Source organism: Macaca nemestrina, chromosome 7, assembly GCF_043159975.1.
Source record: "Macaca nemestrina isolate mMacNem1 chromosome 7, mMacNem.hap1, whole genome shotgun sequence".
Lineage (NCBI taxonomy): Eukaryota > Metazoa > Chordata > Mammalia > Primates > Cercopithecidae > Macaca > Macaca nemestrina.
In genome coordinates this window covers 160071803-160093428 of record NC_092131.1, presented here as the reverse complement: position 1 = coordinate 160093428, position 21626 = coordinate 160071803, and the positions used below count along the sequence as shown (strand labels likewise).

The window sequence follows — 21626 nt, the reverse complement described above, 5'->3', positions numbered from 1 at the left end:
GAAAGCTAAAACCTCAATTCTTCCGTGCGGTGGGGAAGTGGTGGGGATTACTCATAAAGTAAAAATGCTGGGAATGCAGGACAGGGAGGCCTGGCCAGCCTCCACAGCGCACATGTGGACAGCACAGCCCTGGGTAACAGCGGCCAATACCGACATTTCAAAATCACTTTCTCTGAAGGGGCTCAGGACACGATTTTCACACAGTCTTTCCTACATTTTCAAATCGGCCCAGGAAGATATAGGAAAAGATACTGAGATCCTTTTGCAGATGGAAAAGTTGAAGCACAAAGCAGTTATGACATTCTGAGGCCATGCTGCTATGCATGCTGGCTGCAGACCGCAACCTACTATTTCTGATGTCAGTGGGGTGGAACCTAACCCACAAAGTTAAAAACCTCATAACGTTAAAAGTAAAGGGTCAAGTTAGTGGAAGAGAAGCCCCCCCATTTCTACCTGTCTCCAGACACGGGGAGATTTGTGTGAATAAAGCACATGAGGCTCACCAAGCATTCTTTGTAAGTTCACAGAAAAAACCCCACCGTGCCATTATTCAATTCTCTAGAAGTGGGGTAGGAACAGGGCTCTGAGCCCATCTGTGGTGAACCTCGTTTCTCGTCAGGAATGATTGTCTCTCAGTGCCGTCCCATCCTTTCCACCACATGGCCCGAGACATCTGGCAGAGCTGAACACACCACACCTACGTGAAACAATTTTCTGCAAACCATTCCCGTGGAGAGGCTGATCTCTTCCCCAAATCACAAGCTCACACTTAATATCCATTTTTCCAAAACAGCCACCCCCTAGATTCTCAGGTGAGGCTAACAGAGTGATTCAAAATTTGCACACTGTTCACTCCCTGTGTGTAAGGCAACAGCCTTTCCACAGGCCTCCTGACATGACAGCAGAGGCCAGGCATGGCAGCCACAGAGCAAGCCACCGTGAGATGCACTGACATCACCACACGGCATACAAGGGGGCAAAGCGAGGAGCCCAGGAGGGCTGAAAAAGAAAGGACGAGGAGGAGGGGGGTGGGGAGGGGGAGGGAGAGCTTTGGCTGGGCCACCCCAAGAGTGGGCGGCTGGGGTTTTGTGTGCACAGCTGGACTCTGCTCCCTGAAAGACAGTGTCCAGGGGTGAGGGGCAGGCAAGAGAACAGAAAGGAGCATTGAGACCCTGTGGTGGCACGCTCATGCTGCGAGGTGACAACTCCGTACGAATGTGTTCCTACGAAGTTATGCTGGGATCACAAAAAATCCTAATGCTGTTCTAGCAATCGTGCCTCACGCTTCTGCTCTGAGAAAGGGAGGTGCACGGCAAACGTACTTGTTGTGTGTATAAAAGCAGTGCAGTGGCAGTCGTAGCCCAGGAGTGAAGAACCTGGGCTCTGCAGTCAGCACTGCCAAGTTCATGTCCCGACCCCATCAATTCACAGCCGTGGGACTTGGCCACGTATGTCATGTGACTCCTCTGCGCCCAGTCTCCTCCTTTATAAGCAGAGGCTCACAGCCCTTCCTGTAAGGTTGCAGTGAGCCTGGAATTAGTGTGCACGGAAAGTGCTTCAAACAGTGCCTGACACCCAGTAAGACGGCCCTGGCCGGCCTGGCTTATTGAAATGTTTCCAAGCACAGATTTGCTGTCCCAAGATGGATTTCCTACTCCTTCCTGGGGAGATTAACACAAGGAGGATCTGTGCCTTGCCTTCTACATTTCATGTAAAATATGCAGACATGTGCTGGTTCAATCCAGGAGCCTCACACGGCTTTTGTGAGTGGACTTCACCCAAGGATGACCTGATAAATGTTGTCTTCTGGAGTAAGAGAAGAGGGAGCAACCGAAGATCCTAGGCTGGCACTCCCAACTCCACATCCTCTCCACATCTAAGGAAGGGCCAGGGGTAGCACAGAGGGGGAATAAAGTAATGGTCCGGGCTATGAGGTCTCAGGCAAGCTGCTAGGAGTCCTGCCACACAGTAAAAGGAGAGAGTAAAAGTAAAACCAGGCATGGTGACTCTCACCTGTAATCCCAGCACTTTGGGAGGCTGAGCGGGGAGGATCTTTTGAACCCAGGAGTCCAAGAACAGCCTGGGCAACATAATGAGACTTTGTCTCTACAAAAAATAAAATTAGCCAGGCATGGTGGCATGCGCCTGTAGTCCCAGATACTCAGGAGGCTGAGGTGGGAGTCCGGCTTGAGCCCAGGAGGTTGGAGCTGCAGTGAGCTTTGATGGTGCCAGTGCACTCCAGCCTGTGCAACAGAGCGAGACCCTATCTCAGTTAAATACATACATACATACATATCTACAGAAGGGGGGGGCAAGGAGATTACTTTAAATTTCCCCCACACTAACATTCCAATTAAATGATTAGCATTTTAAAAACTAGACTTTTAGAAGAACTAGGCAGTACCTTAATACTGATTTTGATTCCTCAACAAAACAGTAATATCTGTAGTCATTATAATAATAAAATAGCACAAACATTTCCTGACCTCTTACTGGGTGTCAGGCACAGTTTGAAGTACTTTCCATGCACATGAACTCCAGCCTTACTGCAGCCTTATAGGTAGGGCTGTGAGCCTCTGCATTTAGAGGAGGAGACTGGGCACAGAGAAGACACACGCCATAACTTGCTGAGAAGTGATGGAGCCGGGACATGAACTTGGCAGTGCTGACTGCAGAGCCCAGGTTCTTCACTCCTGGGCTACTATTACCACGGCTGCTATTACTATTACCACAGCACACACTGGAACCACTGCTGTGTGGCGTATCATGCACAGGGCAACATCCTAAAACAAAGGGGTGACGTGCCACAGCCCTGGAACTCATCCCCAAAGGGGCTTCCTTGTGTGGCTTGCTCTCTACCTAGTGGTGTGGAGTGTCAGGGTGCGGAGCAGGAGGTAGGAGATTTGGGCTCTAGATGTCTCCCTTACTCACTCATTCTGAGACCTTGACCTTGCACGGGTCTCTAAACCTCTCTGAGCAACTCTACCAGTCCTGTGGACTTCCAGGTTTGCCAGTAGGTTCAAATGAACCTAAGCTTACAACAGAGAGAGTACAGAATTGTTTCAAAGTACTTCCTTTCACCCCAGCCCACTTTATTGATGAAGGTAAAACCAGAGAGGTAATATAACTTCCTAAATTTGCACGGTAAATAGGACACAACCCACAAAAAGACTTTGACAACTGAACTGTAATAATTCTTATTATATGGTCCTACCACAAATGGCTGATCTTATCTTCCAGGGCCTAGGAGGAATCAGGAACTGAATTTCACATCCAGATCACAGCAAAGCCCCTGGCTGCCCTATTAGATTGAAACTAATTACCATTTTTAAAGGTTAAAGATGGTTTAAGACTGCCAATTTCATATGGTTCAACCTAAATATGTACTTTTATAAATCCCCTCCTGACTGCCACAGGGGAAAGCCCAGTGCAATGGCCCAGCCAGGAAGGTCTGCCTGAGCCCAGGGAGAAAGGCATTTCTGGAATGTCAGGACCAGAAATGTACAGGCAGCTGCCAGTCAAGAACAATGGTTTAGGCTAGGTGCAGCGGCTCATGCTGTAATCCCAGCACTTTGGGAGGACAAGGCAGGTGGATCACGAGGTCAGCAGTTCAAATCAGCCTGGCTAACACGGTGAAACCCTGTCTCTGTTAAAAATACAAAAATTAGCTGGGTGTGGTGGTGGGTATCTGTAATCATAGCTACTTGGGAGAATGAGGCAGAGAATTGCTTGAACCTGGCAGGCAGAGGTTGCAGTGAGCCAAGATCATGACACTGCACTCCAGCATAGGTGACAGAGCAAGACTCTGTCTCAAAAAAAAAAAGAACAATGGTTTAGTGACCAGGGAACCACCACCCAGGGAACTACCACAATCTTTTTATTTTTTAAATTTTTTTTCAGAGGCAAGGTCTCTCGCTATGTTGCCCAGGTGGGTCTCAAACTCCTGGGCTCAAGCGATCGGCCTGCCTCGGCCTCCCAAAGCGCTGGGATTATGGCATGAGCCACCGTGGCTGGCCAACAAATCTTGAGGTCAAAGAAGAATGGGGAAAGCTTCAGCAAGGTTATTATAGATAAATGAACCACAACACACATGCACATGACAACCCAGTTATTCCCTCAGATTAAAAAAAAAAAACTATTTTGCTGGTGAATCAAGAGTGATTCTTGGCAAGAGCCTGTTATCCTTAATTTCTGCAGCTAAATTGGCTGGGGGAGCAGCACGTGCTTGGACTGATGCTGTGAACTTTAGTAAGTCAGTTCTTAAAAATTCCCAGTGGTACATAGTGACTATGAAATATTCAAAACTTGGCTGGGTGCAGTGTCTCATGCCCGTAATCCCAGCACTCTGGGAGGCCAAGGTGGGTAGATTGCTTGGGCTCAGGATTCAAGACCAGCCTGACCAATATGGCAAAACCTTGTCTCTACAAAAAATACAAAAATTAGCTGGGCATGGTGGCACACGCCTGTAGTCCCAGCAATCGGGAGGCTGAGGTGGGAGGATCGCTGGAGCAGAAGTCGGGGCTGCAGTGAGCTGTGATCGTGCCTCTGCACTCCCGCCTGGGCAACAGAGTGAGACCCTGTGTGTGTGTGTGTGTGTGTGTGTGTGTGTGTGTGTGTGTATGCATAAATTCGGCCAGGCACGGTGGCTGATACCTGTAATCCCAGCACTTTGGGAGGCCGAGGCAGGTGGATCACCTGAGGTCAGGAATTCAAGACCAGCCTTGCCAACATGGTGAAACCCCATCTCTACAAAAATACAAAAAGCAGCCAGTCGTGGTGGTGGACACCTGTAATCCCAGCTACTCGGGAGGCTGAGGCAGGAGAATCACTTCAACCCGGGAGGCGGAGGTTGCAGTGAGCCAAGATTGCGCCACTGCACTCCAGTCTGGGTGACAAGAGTGAAATTCCGTCTCAAAAAAAAAAAAGAAATCAAAACTCAAAAGCTAAACTGAGTAAGCCTCACTTAATTACAAACACAGAAGTAACAGATGGAGTACAAGCCCAGTAAGACACCTGTGTGTTTTATGATGGGGGAATCACCGTTCAAACACCAGACAGGGGTTATCATCACCATCACCAGGCCCAGATAAAATGACTGAGACCTGGAAGGGCTGTTCACACTCCTTCAGCTCAAAAGGAAGTTTCAAGTTATTTTTCACAGAAAACGTGACTTTTTCACAGAAAAATAACTTTTTTCACAGAAAGAAACAGAGGCAATGACGAAGTACATGAGATTAAGAATTTCTTCTGTGGAAGACAACAATTTAAAATAATACTAGATCCCAGACTAAAAATGTCTGTAGCTAGCTGAATTTGAAAATACATACATTACCATTTTTTAGAAAAGGAGACTGAGAAATAACATAACATCTTATTCAAAAGCAGACTGCAGGGGGAAATGTCAGACCCCAGTGAATGCCTGGCACTTCTTGGACTGACCCGAGTACCCTGGCATCTCGGAGGATCCAGTGCTCTGGGTGCCCTTGGCTGTCTCCTCCTCTGTGGGGGGCAACTGCCTCCTGATAGCAACCTCTGGAACGTCAACAAGCACCTCCCCAGAGCAGCTCCCAGACGGCCGCTGAGGAATTTGTCCTGAGCGCAGCAGTCTGTTAGAGTTTCAGAATGTCCCACTACAGCCATTTCCATAGAACTCTTTGTGTTCTACACTAAACTCCTTTTATTGTTCAAGTATGGAATTTCTCTAATATACACCTTTTTAGGAATTTATATTCATTTCTCAGAAATGCACCATAGACCCCCTTGTCACTCCTTAGACGCCAGCCTGGGAGGCTGACTCAGGCTCTGCTGCTTTGCTTAATGGTGGAGGGTGTTGTCCCTGGGGGCAGATGCCCAAGCCAGCACTCCTTAAGGAGGAGGCCAGGTAATGACAACCTGTCACCTGTCGCAGGGAGATTCTGGTGTGGCTGCCTGGGGGAGAAAGTTCTCCACAGAAAACAAGCAATTTTCTTTACTTGGTGTTACATTTTGACCTAGTTCCCAGGGAAGTATGCTATGTGAAAAGAGGTTTGCCTCTAGTGCTAACCCTGTGCTGTTCCCAGAGGGAAGCTGTAATTATGTACACACATTTGAACGCCCTAACTAATTGACTCTTTCTTGAATAACTGCTGTGTGGCGCTGTCCTGTGGATACTACTTAATCAGGCTGTTTACTCTCAGGTAGCTGAGTTCACATGAGGCATGTCCCTTACATGTGAACCTGACACACACTTGGTAGAAGGACAGAAACTCCTCTTGGCTGGTGCTGAGCAGAGGTGTGGGGTGGAGGACAGGGGAGAAGGGGAACCTGGATTCCGATCCCCTCTCTGTCTCTCCCTGATGGCCTCTCCCTGAGCAAGTCATGTCTTTGCTTTCTGCTTTCTCATTTGTAGACTGGCCACAGTATTGTCTGTTATCAACCTCAAAAGAATAATGTACATGAAATGATGTAAGTGATGACTGGGGACATAATCACTGCCATCTTCATCATCATTACCGGAGGGCTATATTAGGGACAGCCTTACGAGTTAAATAGGGGGCACTGGGCAGTGATTCCCAGTCCAAACATCGTACTGTTCATTGGCCAGCCTGGGTTTCAATCCCAGCACTGATCTTACTGGTGAAGTGACCCCCTGGAAATTAAAGTAACCTCTTTAGGCCTTGATTCCTCCCCCTCCATTGAGGATAACAGTAGCACCATGTCACAGGGGTTCTGTGAGGATTTAAAGCTAATATACAAGTCTACAACAGAACCTGACACATAAATGCCATATAATTATTTGCTATTATTTTTCTATGTGTTATTCTGAATTCAATTGACACTTGCTTTTATTATAAGACATGAATTATTTTCAGCAAGTTTTAAATTCTGAGACATGAGCTTTGCCATTCAAAATCATTCCTGAACACTTCTTTTCTGTACTCAAATTTTTTTTTTTTTGTTAGGAAAGTAAATCATTTGCCAAAATAAAACAAGCCAATAACCACTCTTCCTGGTTTCTCCCTTGTGAATACAGACGTCACAAAGTGGGAATCTGAAAAAAGTGGCAGCTTATTTCATTAAGCCTTTCTTGGGCAAAAAGAGCCTCAGACAAAGGGCAGTGGCAGTGAAACCAGAGGACCCCAGGGAAGCCTTCCACAGAGATAGACCCTGTGCCTTGAACTTTCTGGGGCCTCCCCTTCTGGTCTACTTCCCCTCCACCCTGGGCCACTCTGTCCTGAGAGATCTGGAGAGTTGACCCTCTGGGGTTCTCCCGCCCAGGGCTCAACCTCCTGTCCCACAGTGAGACACTCTGGTGCCACCCAAGGCAGCTCTGGAGTTGAAGAGTAAACTCCTCCTAGAAAAGTCAGCCCTGCAGGTTGGAAAAAATCACCTGGACAGTGTTCCTATCACCATCAGTAATAAGACGGAACTTCTCTGGGACTCCTTCCACATCACCTGCACATTTCTGTTCATCCCATTGCCAGGCTTCCTGGATACTTTCTTTGATTTGCAATAGGAGCATCAAAAAGCCCCTAAAGGAGACTTCAGCTCCCCGGAGAGTTCCAACTTCCACAGAAGGCACCTGCGGAGGGGCCTGGGGGGCCCTCGGCCAAGCCAGTGCACAGCATCCAGCACATCATTCATTCCTCAGCCACGTGAATGGTGCCCCTGGAGCTGCACGATGAGGTGCTTCAGCCTTTGGGAGGACAGCAGCCAGCTGGGAGGATCCGTTCCTATTTTTAAAAACTTCTAGAAAGGAGATGTGGTCTGTCAGCTCTAATCCTACTTCCTCTCCCTAAAGAGGCTTGGATGACCCTCCCTAGCTCTGTGCCTCCTACAACCCACTCCCCCAAATCAGTCACACGAAAGCTAGACCCAGGAAAGAGGGAAATGGAGGGGTGGGAGGGGGATGATAGGAAAAAAGAGAAAAGCATTACATAAAGGCTAGGGATAGCAAATAGGAGGTGCAGGAGGGAGGAAGGAAGGCAGATCCAGTGGGAAAGGGCAGAGCTGCAGCCAGGGGCACCAGCCGGTCTGTCCTCCCCACCCCCAGCAGCCCTCAGTTCCACTGGGAACTCTAATGAAAGGTTATGGGAGGAGTACAAATAAAACACATCTCCAAGTAAGGCAGAACCTCAGCGATCCCACAACTTTACATCTATAAAATAATGACCACGTAGGCTGGGTGCGGTAGCTCACACCTATAATCCCAGCACTTTGGGAAGCCAAGGTGGGTGGATCACCTGAGGTCAGGAATTTGAGACCAGCCTGGCCAACATGGTGAAACCCCGTCTCTACTAAAAATATGAAAATTAGCTGGGTGTGGTGGTGCGTGCCTGTAATCCCAGCTACTCGGGAGGCTGAGGCAGGAGAATTGCTTGAACCCAGGAGGCGGAGGTTGCAGTGAGCCGAGATCGTGCCACTGCACTCCAGCCTGGGAGACAGAGTGAAAAAAAAAAAAAAAAGACCACGTAAGAAAATCAGCTTTCCATGTTTTTCACTCTGTTTCCCTGGCCCTGCTCTGATAAATAAGGAAACAGCTCACAGCTGGGAGTGAGAAGCAAAAGGGTCAGCCAGGGAGGTGGGGGGACCTGTCCTGGAGTCAGCAGATCAAACCCAAGTGTCAGGTGAAGCTTAGGGGTCCTCTGGGCTAAGCTCTCTGACTGCAGAAGCCCAGCGCACCATGCCTGAGAGATGTCCGTCTCGCCAGCGCTTAACATTGCCGGTGACAGGGAGCTCACTGCCTCACAAGGCAGCCTAATCCATTTCTGTGCAGCTCAAATCCTTAGAAATTTTTTCCTTATACTGTATAGCCTTTTTATTTTTTAACTTTTTAAAATTTTTGCAGAGACAGGGTCACACTTTGTTGTCCAAGCTGGTCTCAAACTCCTGGCTTCGAACAATCCTTTCACCTCGGTCTCCCAAAGTGCTGGATTACAGGCACGAGCCATGCACCTGGCCTTGTGCAGCCTTATAATGTCCAATCCTGGGCATTAGCTCTACCCTCTCAAGTTACCCAGAATAGGCATAAATGATCATTTCCTATGATAGTCTTTCAAATATCTTAATATGATAAACATATTTTCTATGACTTCTAGAGTAGACAGTCTCTGTTCTTCTGTTTTTGAACCTTTATATGTAACTGGCAATAATTCAAAGAACAGGTTTAAACAGCCTGACCGAAGATGGCAGCTTGCTGGTCCTTACCGATTCAGGAAAGCGTTTCCAAAGCGACTGAGCTTTCTAAACGGCTTTTTGGGGTCCACGACTAAAGCATTCCCTGGGGTGCTGCCCTCAGTCTCTCCATACATCACAGCGATGAAGGAGTCAGTGGTGGGCTCCGGACCAATCCTCATGCCTGGGAAATCCTGCTCCAGTAGGTATCTGGGAGAGGGAAGAAGAAGAGAAAGCTTAGCATCTTGTCACAAAGTAAGAGGCCAGAAAGCTGCCTGTGATTACCATTTTTTTTACATAATCATTTAAAAATGTAGAAACATAACCCCCAAGAAAAGCACAGTGATCCTCATTTGCATTTCTGTTGATGCAACAGACGCTACCCCAAGAGAAGTGTAGCGCGCTGGCTCCTGGGCGGATTCCTGGAAGCTCTGTTGAGGCGCACATCCCTTAGGGGAGCCTCCCTCATCTGCATGTGGGGGTACCTCTTCTGTGGTCCCTGGGTGCCCTGTGCCTGCTGCCAGTGTGGTGCTCAGCATGTGTACTACAATGACTTGTTTATGGGCCCTGCAAGGTGTCTGAGGTGATGAGAGCAGACCCATGTCCCAACCATGCCAGGAGGGTGATCTTCGCCTTATAAGCCTTGAAGGGGCTCAAGGGAAAAAACCTGCATGGCCTTCTGCAGCTCCCCATTCCTGCGACTAACAATCTATTTGGTCCTAAACTATTTCTTTGTTTCTAAAAAGTTCTGAATGATTCCAATGTAAGCCCACAATCTGTGACTATTTCCAGGGAGAGAAAGTGCTGAATTCTATCAAATGCCAAACACAATTTTCCCACCTTTAAAAGAATGAGAAATTAAGCCACCGTTTAGAACTACGTTTTCTATGGAAATAAAATTGATTTTTTTTTTTTTTTTGAGACAGGGTCTTGCTCTGTTGCCCAGGCTGGCTGGAGTGCAGTGCTGCAATCTCAGCTCACTGCTGCCTTAACCTCCTGGGCTCCAACAATCCTCCTACCTCAGCCTCCCAAGTACCGGGGACTACAGACACACACCACCATGCCTAGCTAACTTTTTGTAGAAATAAGGTTTCACCATGTTGCCCAGGCTGGTCTTGAACGCCTGGGCTCAAGCCATCCACTCACCTCGGCCTCCCAAAGTGGTGGGATTACAGGCATGAGCCACCACGCCTGGCCTAAAACTGAAATTGTTTAGCAACCTTAACGGGCTATATTCTACACCTTTAATTGATGTCACTGCTAGTTTTAACTTCAAAGTTTCTTTGTTCCTGTGAAGTTGTGGCACCCCAGAATAGATACACCATTAAAATATGTCTCCTAAATTTAGAGTAAATCTATCTGATGATATATTTTATCTCTAAATTTAGAGAAAGAATCTGCTAATAGCAGACGGCATTTACTGGTGCTCGCTATAATCCTGGTGCAGCACCGAGCCTTCTATATCGTTTCACTTCACGCTGTGAGGTGGATGATGACATTATCTGCGTTTTATTTACAGGTGGGAAAATGGGGTATCAGAGAGGCCAAGCGGCTTGCCCAAGGTCACACCGTGGATGTTCGAGTGGAAATGGAATGCAAGCAGTCGGACTCCAGAGCTTCCACTGTCTTCAGAAATGGCCTTGAGTTACTGGTTTGCTCAGGGGTGAAAAGCAAAGCAAAGTTCAGGGCCTCATCCCAGGGTGTAGCACTGGGCATGAGGCATGAGGATCCCCATTTCCTCTCAGGTGAGGGGAAGAGCTCTGCACACAGTCCCCCTGCACGGTCCTCCGGCCACCCTGACAACAAGGGCCAGCTCTCCCTACTCACCCTGGAGGAAAGCTGGGCTCAGGAGGTGCTACCGTTTCAAAATGTGTTCAGATATAATTTTTCAAATATCTTCAAAAGTTTCTCAATCAAAACCTTTGTGTCCCTAACAGCCTAGAAATATTCATGTTGATCAATTCGTACACATTCCACACAAATCTGAGCAATACCGGTAAAAGTTACTGAGAGGGATGGCCCACTCTGTGAAACTCCAGCCTCTGTGGAGCATATCCAGAGCGTGTGGACTCCACATACGCACGTGAATGTGGAATTTAGGTTTCACAGCCCCTCTGGGATCTCAAGTGTGAAGTCATTCAGCAGCGAGGCTGGAATTCAAAGCCAGATCACACTCTTGCCTCCCCTCACGTCCAGTTGGATTTTTATGCCCTGTGGCCTGGATGAGGCCATGTCTGGAGGCTGGTAAGAGGGACCGAGGGAGGGGAGACTGCTAGGGAGGGAGGGGCTTGGGAGAACAGCAGCCAGTGTCGCCAGGCTCCCCGCAGCACACACAGTTCGCAATTCACGAAAATGTGAGGTGCGGGAGTGGGTTTGAAGCTTGACAGGCACTTTGCTCCAGAATCAGTGCTAACAGCAACGGTGGGCTGGCCAAGACAGCCCACAAAAGGCCATGCACACTGATAAAAGGGATGAACCAGACGGGAACTGCAGAGTGTGCTTTTCAGGGAAGAGCTCGGTGTGGAGCTCCACCTTGGGTGGCTCGCGGCAACACGGGCCCTTCTCGGCACCTTCACCAAGCCCGGCCAGGAGGAGGCCCTCCAGATTCCAGGCCAGGGAGGTGAGCATACGGATACCGTATTTAAGCAGTGAGTCCCCAGCTGGACAATCACTCACACAGCACAGGTGCTGAAGTCAGACATCACTGTCGAGAAGTGCCTGAATTACTTTCTGATGTTTCATTTCTATACTGGTACAGCAAATCCCACTACTTTTGAAATAACAGGAGTTTCAAGGAAAAATATAAATGAAAAAAATTGTTTAAAGAAGAGCAGATGTTTCCTAAGTAAGAAACTCCTAAACCAGAGTTTCCTAAGTAGCGACCCTATCGGACAGAACTTTAACAACAAATTATTTCTAAACTGTGCTTCAAATGTGAAATAATTTGAAGTTGAAGGTGTCCCCCTTTGACTGTGACCTTGGTAAATCAATCCCTGGATCTCAGACACAGAGGAAGAACTAGAATTAGGAAGAATTACTGTTACAAAGCTTGCTTGCATTATCAACTTGTTTGGTGATACTTTCTCCCACAGGTAATACAAAGTTAACATTCAACGTTCAATTTCACTATCAAAGAAATACCAGTAAAGACACAGCATATTAACACATTTTTAAAAACTCAGAATCTTCAATGCTGGCAAGGGTCCTGTGAGATAAACACCCTTATATATGTTGGTGGGGGAATAAGTTGGTCTAACTTCGCTAAAATGCAATTTGACACTATATGTTAGAAGCCTTTAAAATAGGGGTCTTGCTGGGAGCGGTGGCTCGTGCCTGTAATCCCAGCATTTTGGGAGGCTGCAGTACCAGGATCACTTGGCATAGGAGTTCGACACTAGCCTGGGCAACATGGAGAAACCCCATCTCTACAAAACATACAAAAATTAGCCAGGTGTGGTGGCATGTACCTACAGTCCCAGCTACTTAATAGGTTGGGGTGGGAGAATCGTTTGAGCCCAGGGAGGTCGAAGCTGCAGTGAGCTGTGATCATATCACTGTACTCCAGCCTAGGTGACAGAGTGAAACCCTGTCTCTAAATAAATAAGTAAAAACTAAACTCAAATGGGGGTCTTGCGGAGTTGACCTCTAACATCTCGTGCTGGTGTTATTTGAGGGCTTGTTCCCCCCCTCTCTTGGGCTGTCATTTCCTGCAGGGCATGGTCTATATACTCAGTACTTTGGAAACCTGGAGTCTGGTAGGAATGATTTGATTCAGGCTCTTATCTCTACAAGCGACAAGACTGAGGGTTAGCGCAGGAACATGGCTTGTTGCTGGTCAGACTCACAGGGTGGCCACACAGGACCCAGTACCTGCAGTCCCTTTCTCCTGGCCCCAGGCTTCTGCTCTTACATCAGGCACAGCACCATCACCCTGGGGTCCCACACTGTCCCCAGCTCCCTGGTGTTCTAAGCAGGACCCGGCAGATCCCTGAGTTGACATATGACACTCTAAGCTGATTGCCCTGAAGAAGATTTTTCACTGGGGGACTGCAGAAACTCAGATTCATTTATGTCACACTACTGGCTAGGCAGGTACGTGTCAGTGCAGGGAGGGAACTTGGAACAACCAAGACACCAAGTATCTGACATGGAGAAAGGGAGAATGAAGTGATGGATCTACATACAGCAAGCTGGAAGGGAAGAGTCTGAGCTGATGCTGAGGTGCGATGCGCATAAATGGGTCAATCACACAGCCACACGGGACAGCCTGATCAACTGTGTTAGACATTGCTCACGGCGGGAGTGCCTCAGAGGCTTTCTCAAAGCTACGAGTTTCAGAGACTCCAGTGTTATCTGCAATAACAACAATTCAAAGGAACAAGAGGACACAGGAAGACCACTGTGATTCAGCGCTGATTAGCCCCTCCACAGGCATCCTGTGCTTTGGAACTTGATTTTTGTCCTTGGCTCCACTTTGCTCCCCCTTTCCTGTGTTCTCGGAGAGGCCTGCCAATTCCAGCAGTGATTGCTCCAAGGTTCTCGAGCCAAGCCATCCACATAAAAAGGTACAGACATTTGGATTCCAAGCAGCTGGGCGGAAGGGATGATGGGGTGGATGGGAGACCTGACATCCCCTTATCTTGGTCCGATAAGGTCCCCAGTTCAGACTCATCCAAGTGGCTCTGGGGCACCCTGGCTGGCAGCACTCAGCCTAAGCTCACAGAGCTACTTTGATGCAAGAGTATATACGGATGGTGTCTTCTTTTTTTCATTGCTTAGGCTAGATTTTTTTTTTTTTAACTTCATAGAAGTGAATGTCATTTATGACAAGGGGAAGAAAAAAACTCTCAAGATATTGAAAACAGAGATACTCTCAACATGTCCAAGCACCATCTTCTCAACGATGTGCTTAAGAATGAATAAAAACCAAACAAATCTAAGTAGCACAATATCCAAACTTTGATTCCCCTGGATATTCATCCTGCATTATCTGGATTTTGACTGTTGCACTGGTGCCTGGAGTAGTGGGCAAACACTACACTTTAAAGAAATATACCTAATGTTTGACGACTTGTTATGTGCTAAAGTCTTTAGGTGAATAGTCTCATTTCATCCTAACTACCTTATGGGCAGGTACTATTTCTATCCCTATTTTATAGATGAGGAAACTAAGGCTCAAATGGGTTAAGTGGTTTATTAAGAGGAAGGATTTCTTACTAGTCCTATGAGGACACCACCCACCCTAAATCAGAGCCTGAGAGGCCAACGGGTTCCACTGGGAATGTTTACAGGAATGTGTCCTGTGAATCATAACAAATACACAAATGTAAGATTTTAAAAATAAAACGGCACATATATTTTGAGTGTTGTATGAGCATTATTTTTAAATTCTCAAGCCAAATCTAAAGAAATGGTTTGTGTGGGCTGGGTACCGTGGATCACGCCTGTTATCCCAGCACTTTGGGAGGCCGAGGCTGGCGGATCACAATGTCAGGAGATCGAGACCATCCTGGTTAACAAGGTGAAACCCCGTCTCTACTAAAAATACAAAAATAAAATTAGCCGGGTGTGGTGGCAGGCGCCTGTAGTCCCAGCTACTTGAGAGGCTGAGGCAGGAGAATGGTGTGAACCCGGGAGGCAGAGCTTGCAGTGAGCCGAGATCATGCCACTACACTCCAGCCTGGGCGACAGAGCAAGACTCCGTCTCAAAAAAAAAAAAAAAAAAAAAGAAAAGAAAATGGTTTGTGTGATGATAAACGGGATCTTAAAATATGTTTGTGCATACCTTGGCATCTGTGCATGGAGTTTGGGGGTTCAATTCATTGCTATTGCCTGAAACATTTTTAAAATAAGTGTTGGAAAGTTTCATGTAATGTATTTTTCTTGATAATACTTACTCGATCCACTATTTCACTAGGAGGGGGATGAAAAGGAAGGGTTAGTCCTTCTACTCTGATTTGATTTGAGCCTGGAAAGATGTTTTAAGAGCAGTTTCTGGCCGGGCGCAGTGGCTCACACTTGTAATCCCAGCACTTTGAGAGGCCGAGGCAGGCGGATCACCTGAGGTCAGGAGTTCGAAGCCACCCTGGCCAACATGGTGAAACCCCATCTCTACTAAAAACACAAAAATTAGCCGGGCATGGTGGTGTGTGCCTGTAATCCTAGCTACTTGGGAGGATGAGGCAGGAGAATTGCTTGAACCTGGGAGGCGGAGGTTGCAGTGAGCCAAAATCGCACCACTGCATTCCAGACTGGGTGACAAAGTGAGACTCCATCTTAAAAAAAAGAAAAAAGAAAAAAGAGCAGTTTCTATTGTTCAGTCTATCCTCGTGTTTCACACCAGGAAAAGAAGTGGGAGAATCAAGAATTTATTACTTCCAAAGTCTTATAAGATAGGCCAAGAAATATAAATATTTCCTAGCAAAACAGTACAACCTGCACTACCACTGCTTCTAGATAACAAATGACAGGTTACTCTGAAACCGTACTGCACAGTTTATCATGCATTTCACACATTCAGCTTATTTCATCCTCACTTCCATGGGAGCAGGTATTTTTATCCCTAGTTTATAGAGGAGAAAACTGCTTATGGCAAGTTAAGTAGCTTACAGGGGACCACAATTATACAGGGTAATGACTACTTTTAACATTTGGATGTATTTCCATACTGTCATTTTTCAGTAAATGTAATTTTCCTTTATAAAAGATTAAACAATTTTGCATCTTGATTTTTCACCATTAGTTTTTCCTCATACCATTAAAAATTCTTTGAAGACATGATTTTTAATGGCTGCATCCTATTCTAAGTTGAATATGTATCAATTTATTTTGTCATTTTCTAACTGTTAGGCATTTAAATAGCTTCCCATTTTTTGTTGTTATAAATAATGCTGAGATAAACATCCCTGAACAAACATCTCATCTACTTAAAAAAGTCTCCTTTGAATTACTGAAAAATTAAGTTAGGCTGATCTTCACTTACTTTTTTTTTTTTTTTTTTTTTTTTGAGACAGAGTCTTGCTCTGTGACCCAGGCTGGAATGCAATGGCATGATCTCGGCTCACTGCAACCTCTGCCTCCTGTGTTCAAGCAATTCTCCTGCCTCAGCCTCCCGAGTAGCTAGGATTACAGGTGTCATACTGGGCTAATTTTTGTATTTTTAGTAGAGATGGGGTTTCACCATGTTGTCCAGGCTGGTCTCAAACTCCTGACCTCAGGTGATCTGCCCGTTTCAGCCTTCCAAAGTGCTAGGATTACAGATGTGAACCACCACGCCAGCCTCACTTACATTTTAAATGTGGAAACTAAGTTTTATTTTCATTTTTCCTTTAGTTAAATCATTGACATATTATCACCAGGACTGTTTGTTCAGATGATGTCACCTTTGAAACTGCTGTGCCTACTAAGGGAATGGACATTAGGTCATTGAACCAAGAAACTGGAATTTGTTGGGTAAAACCTTTCGCATCTCAGGTGATTTTTCCAGCAATGGATGGGATTTGTACTCCTCAGGGCTGAGATGTGCTTGAAAGCACACTGCTATCTACCTACTGCCATTACCTATAAGTTGCTCCACTCCACCTTCCATGCTGTTTTAGGGGGAGGGTGAAAGAAAGGGAAGGGAGGTTTACTGGAATCGAATCAGTTTCTTACAGTCCTATTTGTTCTTCCAGTCTTTCACTCATGTAATGAATATTTGTTGAGTGTTTTTGATGTTGTGACTTGTAATTTAGGAATCTGACAACAGACTAGGTTGTAAACTCTTTGATCTGGGAGCACTGTAAATTACCATGAGAAGGTTATGGAACACAGCATATCCCAAAGTTACTTGACTATGGAACCCTTTTATTTTCTTTGAACACTTATGAATAATCTCCCACAATTGCATTCCACAGAACATAGGTTAAAGGAAAAGGCTAAAAGGCATCTAACAAACTCCATATCCATTTAATTTTTTTCTCCAAATACAATCATTTAAATGAAATCCTTTCAAGACTAGTAATAGATAATTTCTTAATGCAATTAATTTATAGATAAGAAGCCATCAGCTGACATGATCTCTTAAGGTGAAATAACAAAGGCAATACCATTAAGATTAGAAGCTTGATATGAATGCCTACTTCCTGGTATTATGAAATATGGAACAGAAGGGGGGACAAAGTAATCATGAAGGTAACTGACACAGTTATCGATCTAGAAAACCTGAGAATCTACTGACAAGCTGTCAGAATAACTTCTTGAGTCAAATGACCAGATATAAAACAAAAATGTACAACTCAGTAGCTTCCTTATATATCAGCAATATCCCGCCAAGAAAATAAGAGAAATAAAAAGCCCATTCACAAGAGCAACAGGACACAAAATCCCTAATACATTAATAAGAGCTCCATAGGACCTGCATGAGTAAATCAATGACTTTTCCAAGAAGGTCTGCATTGAAGCAATGGTGAGCTGCCGCTTGGGAAGAGCAAATACAAAACTGTAACTTAGAGACAGAATGCAGTTCCAGTACAAATAGGTCCCGGTGGGAATTTTTTGTTTGTTTATTTTGAAGAACCTAACTAAGAAAGTTCTTCTCAAAGAATGACGGAAAATGAGAATTGATAGCATTTGGAAAATAAAGAGTAATGAGCGCAGAAGGGTCTTGAGCTAAAACTATTAAAAAGTATTTCAAAGTGACAATATTTAGGATGGTATGGCACTGGCATAAGAATTTACAAACAGAATAACAAGAGATAAAGGTCCTAACAGACCCAATATAGTATTTAATAACTTAGCATATGAGGAAGCCTCATGTGACAGCAGAAAAAGGTAGAATTATTTAATAATAGTGTTAGAAAATGACAAAAGACAAAAAAAAAAAAACCCCACAACAAATATAAATGAGACAGATTTTACTTCCAGGTAGGTTAAAAAGATAAATATTTAAAAAGTAATCCTATTTTAAAAATAGGCAGGGCACAGTGGCTCACGCCTGTAATCCCAGCCCTTTGGGAAGCCAAGGTGGGCAGACCATTTGAGGTCAGGAGTTTGAGATCAGCCTGGTTAACGAGGCAAAACCCTGTCTCTACTAAAAAATACAAAAATTAGCTGGGCATGGTGGCTCAGGCCTATAATCCCAGCTACTTGGGAGGCTGAGGCATGAGAATCACTTGAACTGGAAGGTGGAGGTTGCAGTGAGCTGAGATCGTGCTACTGCACTCCAGCCTGGGTGACAGAGTGAAACTCTGTCTCAAAAAAAAAAGAATATGAGTGAAAATTTCCTGAGTCTTAAGATAAACAAGGATTTTCTAACCAAAAAATAAAAGATATGACAAAAGAGGAAAAATTGTTAGATTTGATCACAAATATTAAATATATCTGCATGGAAAAATTATTACAAAAATTACAAGGCAAATTTTAAACTGGAAAAACACTTTTACAGTTGTGACAAAGGATTGATATCTGTTATTGCAAAAAATATTTAAATTTATTTATAAGAACAAGACCAATACTTCAAATGAAAATTGGACAAAGTTCACAGACAATTCACAAAGTAATGCGGATGACCACTATATATTTTATAAGTTCAACATCACTAGGAAGAAATAAGCCAATTAAAACAATTCTGTCCTGGCTGAGTGCCCCATGGCTCACATCTATAATCCCAGCCCTTTGGACTTTGGGAGGCTGAGGCATGAGGATCGCTTGATCCCAGGAGTTTGAGACCAGCCTAGACAGTACAGTGAGATCCCATCTCTACAAAAAATAAAAAAACTGGCTGGGTGTGGTGGTGCAATGTACCTGTAGTCCCAGCTACTCCAGAGGCTGAGGTGGAAGGATTGCTTGAGCCCAGGAGTTTGAGGCTGCAGTGAGCTATGATGGCATCACTACACTCCAGCCTGGGCAACAGAGCAAGATCCTATCTAAAAAAAATTTTTTTTTCCTATCAGATTCATTGTAATTAGTTTTACTGGCAGTTTGGTGAATTACTGATCCTCATATTTCTGGTGGGAGTCTAATTTGGAATAACTTTCCTAAAAAAGGATAGATACATAGATTTAGGAATATATATAAATCTGAAAAAAATATATACATATATATTTTTTTGAGACAAGGCCTCACTCCGTTGCCCAGACTGGAGTTCAGTGGTGCAATCTCGGCTCACTGCAGCCTGGACCATCTGGGCTCAAGTGATCCTCCCACCTCAGCCTCCCAGGTAACTGGGACTACAGGCGTGTACCACCACGTCCAGCTAAGTCTGGTATTTTTTGTAGAGATGGGATTCACCATGTTGCCCAGGCTGATCTCGAACTCCTGGAGTGAAGTGATTTGTCCACCTTGGCCTCCCAAAGTGCTGAGATTACAGGTGTAAGCTGCTGCGCCCAGCCTATTATCTATATTTTTTGAGGCACTAATTTATGTTTAGGCTATTCTAAGAAAAAAACTAGAAATACAAAGATTTATGGCCAAAAATGTTCAGTTCATTGCAACATCACGTGTAACAGCATAAAAACAGAAACAAGCTAAATGTTCCAACCTGTACCATAGATTATGATGCAGTCATTGAAGTTATTTCTGAAGACTATATAATGACATGAGAAAATGCTCATCATATCATATTAAGCAAAAAAGAACCCCATTTATTAAATTATATTTATATAATCCTCAGTTTTGTGAGCACGACTTCTATGTCTTCTTCTAAGTCACTGAGAGAAATGTTAACAGATGGAGTTAGGAACGGATGGAAGGCTCAGCAAAGTCAGCCTCCCTTTTCTGGGTTGAGGCTAACCCTCTTCCATTCCTCCGTTAACTGAAACTTCATCTAACAATGGTTCCCGAATGTTTCCTAGGGGAGGGTGCATAAGAATTACTGTGAGAGATGGTTTAGAAAAACAAAAACAGATTTTAGAGCCTGACCCACCGAGATTTCGACTCAGGAGGTCTGAGGTGGGGCCCTGGAATCCGTGTCAAAAGGCCTCCAACTGATTCTGATGCATCGCCACGTGTAGAAAGAACCACGGCCTTCTGGTTTGAGGTTTTGAAAAGTATACTGAACATCTTTTATAAGACAGCTTCTGAATGTGAGTTAGGGAAGATAACATCAGGATGGAAAAAGCCTTCCCCGCCTATCTTCCTCCCAGTACTCCGTTGCTGCTTGGCAGGTGGATGACGTGACGACTGGCCCAGTTGCTGGCCTGCAGTGCCTCCCTGCTTGGACTGCAGCTGCCAGTGCATCCCCACCCACCCTCGCCCCCCACCCGCTCGCTTGCCCTGCAGTTCCCTGCCCTGCTCTTCAGGACCTTTGCTCCAAGTCTTGCCTCCTCTGTGTCTTCTGAGATGCCAGCTGCTTCCTCTCTACGGCTTCCCTTCCATCCACTTTTCATTCTGCTGAGGTTGTGCTCGTCTTTACCCAAACCCCCGTGATGCCTGTGCCCAGGCCTCCTTCCCCCAGGCCCAGCTGCTGAGAATTTGATGCCTCACATCCCACTCATTCCTCAACCCGCGCCATCTGACTTCCTTCACCACCACTCACAGGCACACCTCTTGGCAAGGTCACCTGGCTCCTGAAGGCTAATGCACTGGTTCTGCTTCAGTCCTTTTCCTGGAAGCATCTGACACTACTGACCACCACCTCTCTCCCTGGCTTTTGTGGGGGTCATTATCGCATCCCCTTTTTTCTTGGCAGCAGCATCCTCAGGAGCTGCCTTCCCCAGCTCTCAGGCCACGTGGTTGGGGCTGACCTCCCCACTCCCCACATCGCATTCCCCTGCCCCTAGGGATTGGTTCAGGGATGGGCATATGGCCAGGGTCAAACCAATGAGACTCAAGCCTGAGACTTTTACTGGGGCTGCTGAGTCAGCAGAATTCGAGGCTGGAAATGGAGGTGGCCACCTGCCCGCCCCTGAGAAGGAACCCAACATGAGGAGGGCTGCAGAGCCAACAGAGTCCTGGTGTGTCTCCTGCAGTCCTGCGCCAAGCCTGAAGCTTGCACATCCTGGTCTGATGGGTTTCATGAAAACGTTCTTATCTTTTTATCTAAGCTATCTTTGGTTGGATTTCTGTCACTTGCAACCTAAAGAGCTCTGAGACAGCGCTGAGCTACTACCCTCCCAGGCAATTACCCACCACTTTGGTACTTCCTCCCCAGGGTCTCCACAAGCTCTGCTTCCTCTCACTTAAGAGTCCTGTGCAAGGACTTCTATTTCCCAGATGTTGGCTACTAAATGCTGACACTCCCAAGTCAACAGACCAGCCCAGATATCCCCCCGAGCTTCAGACCCACGTCTCACCCCTCATGGACATTGCCACCTTGGTGTCCACTCAAACATGACAGGTCTAAATCTAAACTTATCATTAGGCCCCATCCTTCCTCTTCTTGGATCCCCATCTCAGTGAATGGCTCTACTCCCCAGTTACCCCAGAAACTGGGGCCTCATGGCTGACACCTCCCCACCCTCACTCCCTGGCCCTCTTTGGGCAGCTAATTCTCT

At 45.9% G+C, this 21626-nt stretch overlaps 1 protein-coding gene across 1 annotated transcript in view; it reads right to left on the bottom strand.

Moving 5' to 3' along the window:
* LOC105491775 (EH domain containing 4) overlaps positions 1-21626 on the bottom strand; it is a 74512-nt gene that overhangs the window by 46779 nt on the left and 6107 nt on the right. The window contains exon 2 of the mRNA XM_011758445.3: positions 9187-9363. Coding sequence (XP_011756747.1) covers positions 9187-9363 — 177 coding nt within the window. The remainder of the gene's footprint in view (positions 1-9186; positions 9364-21626) is intronic.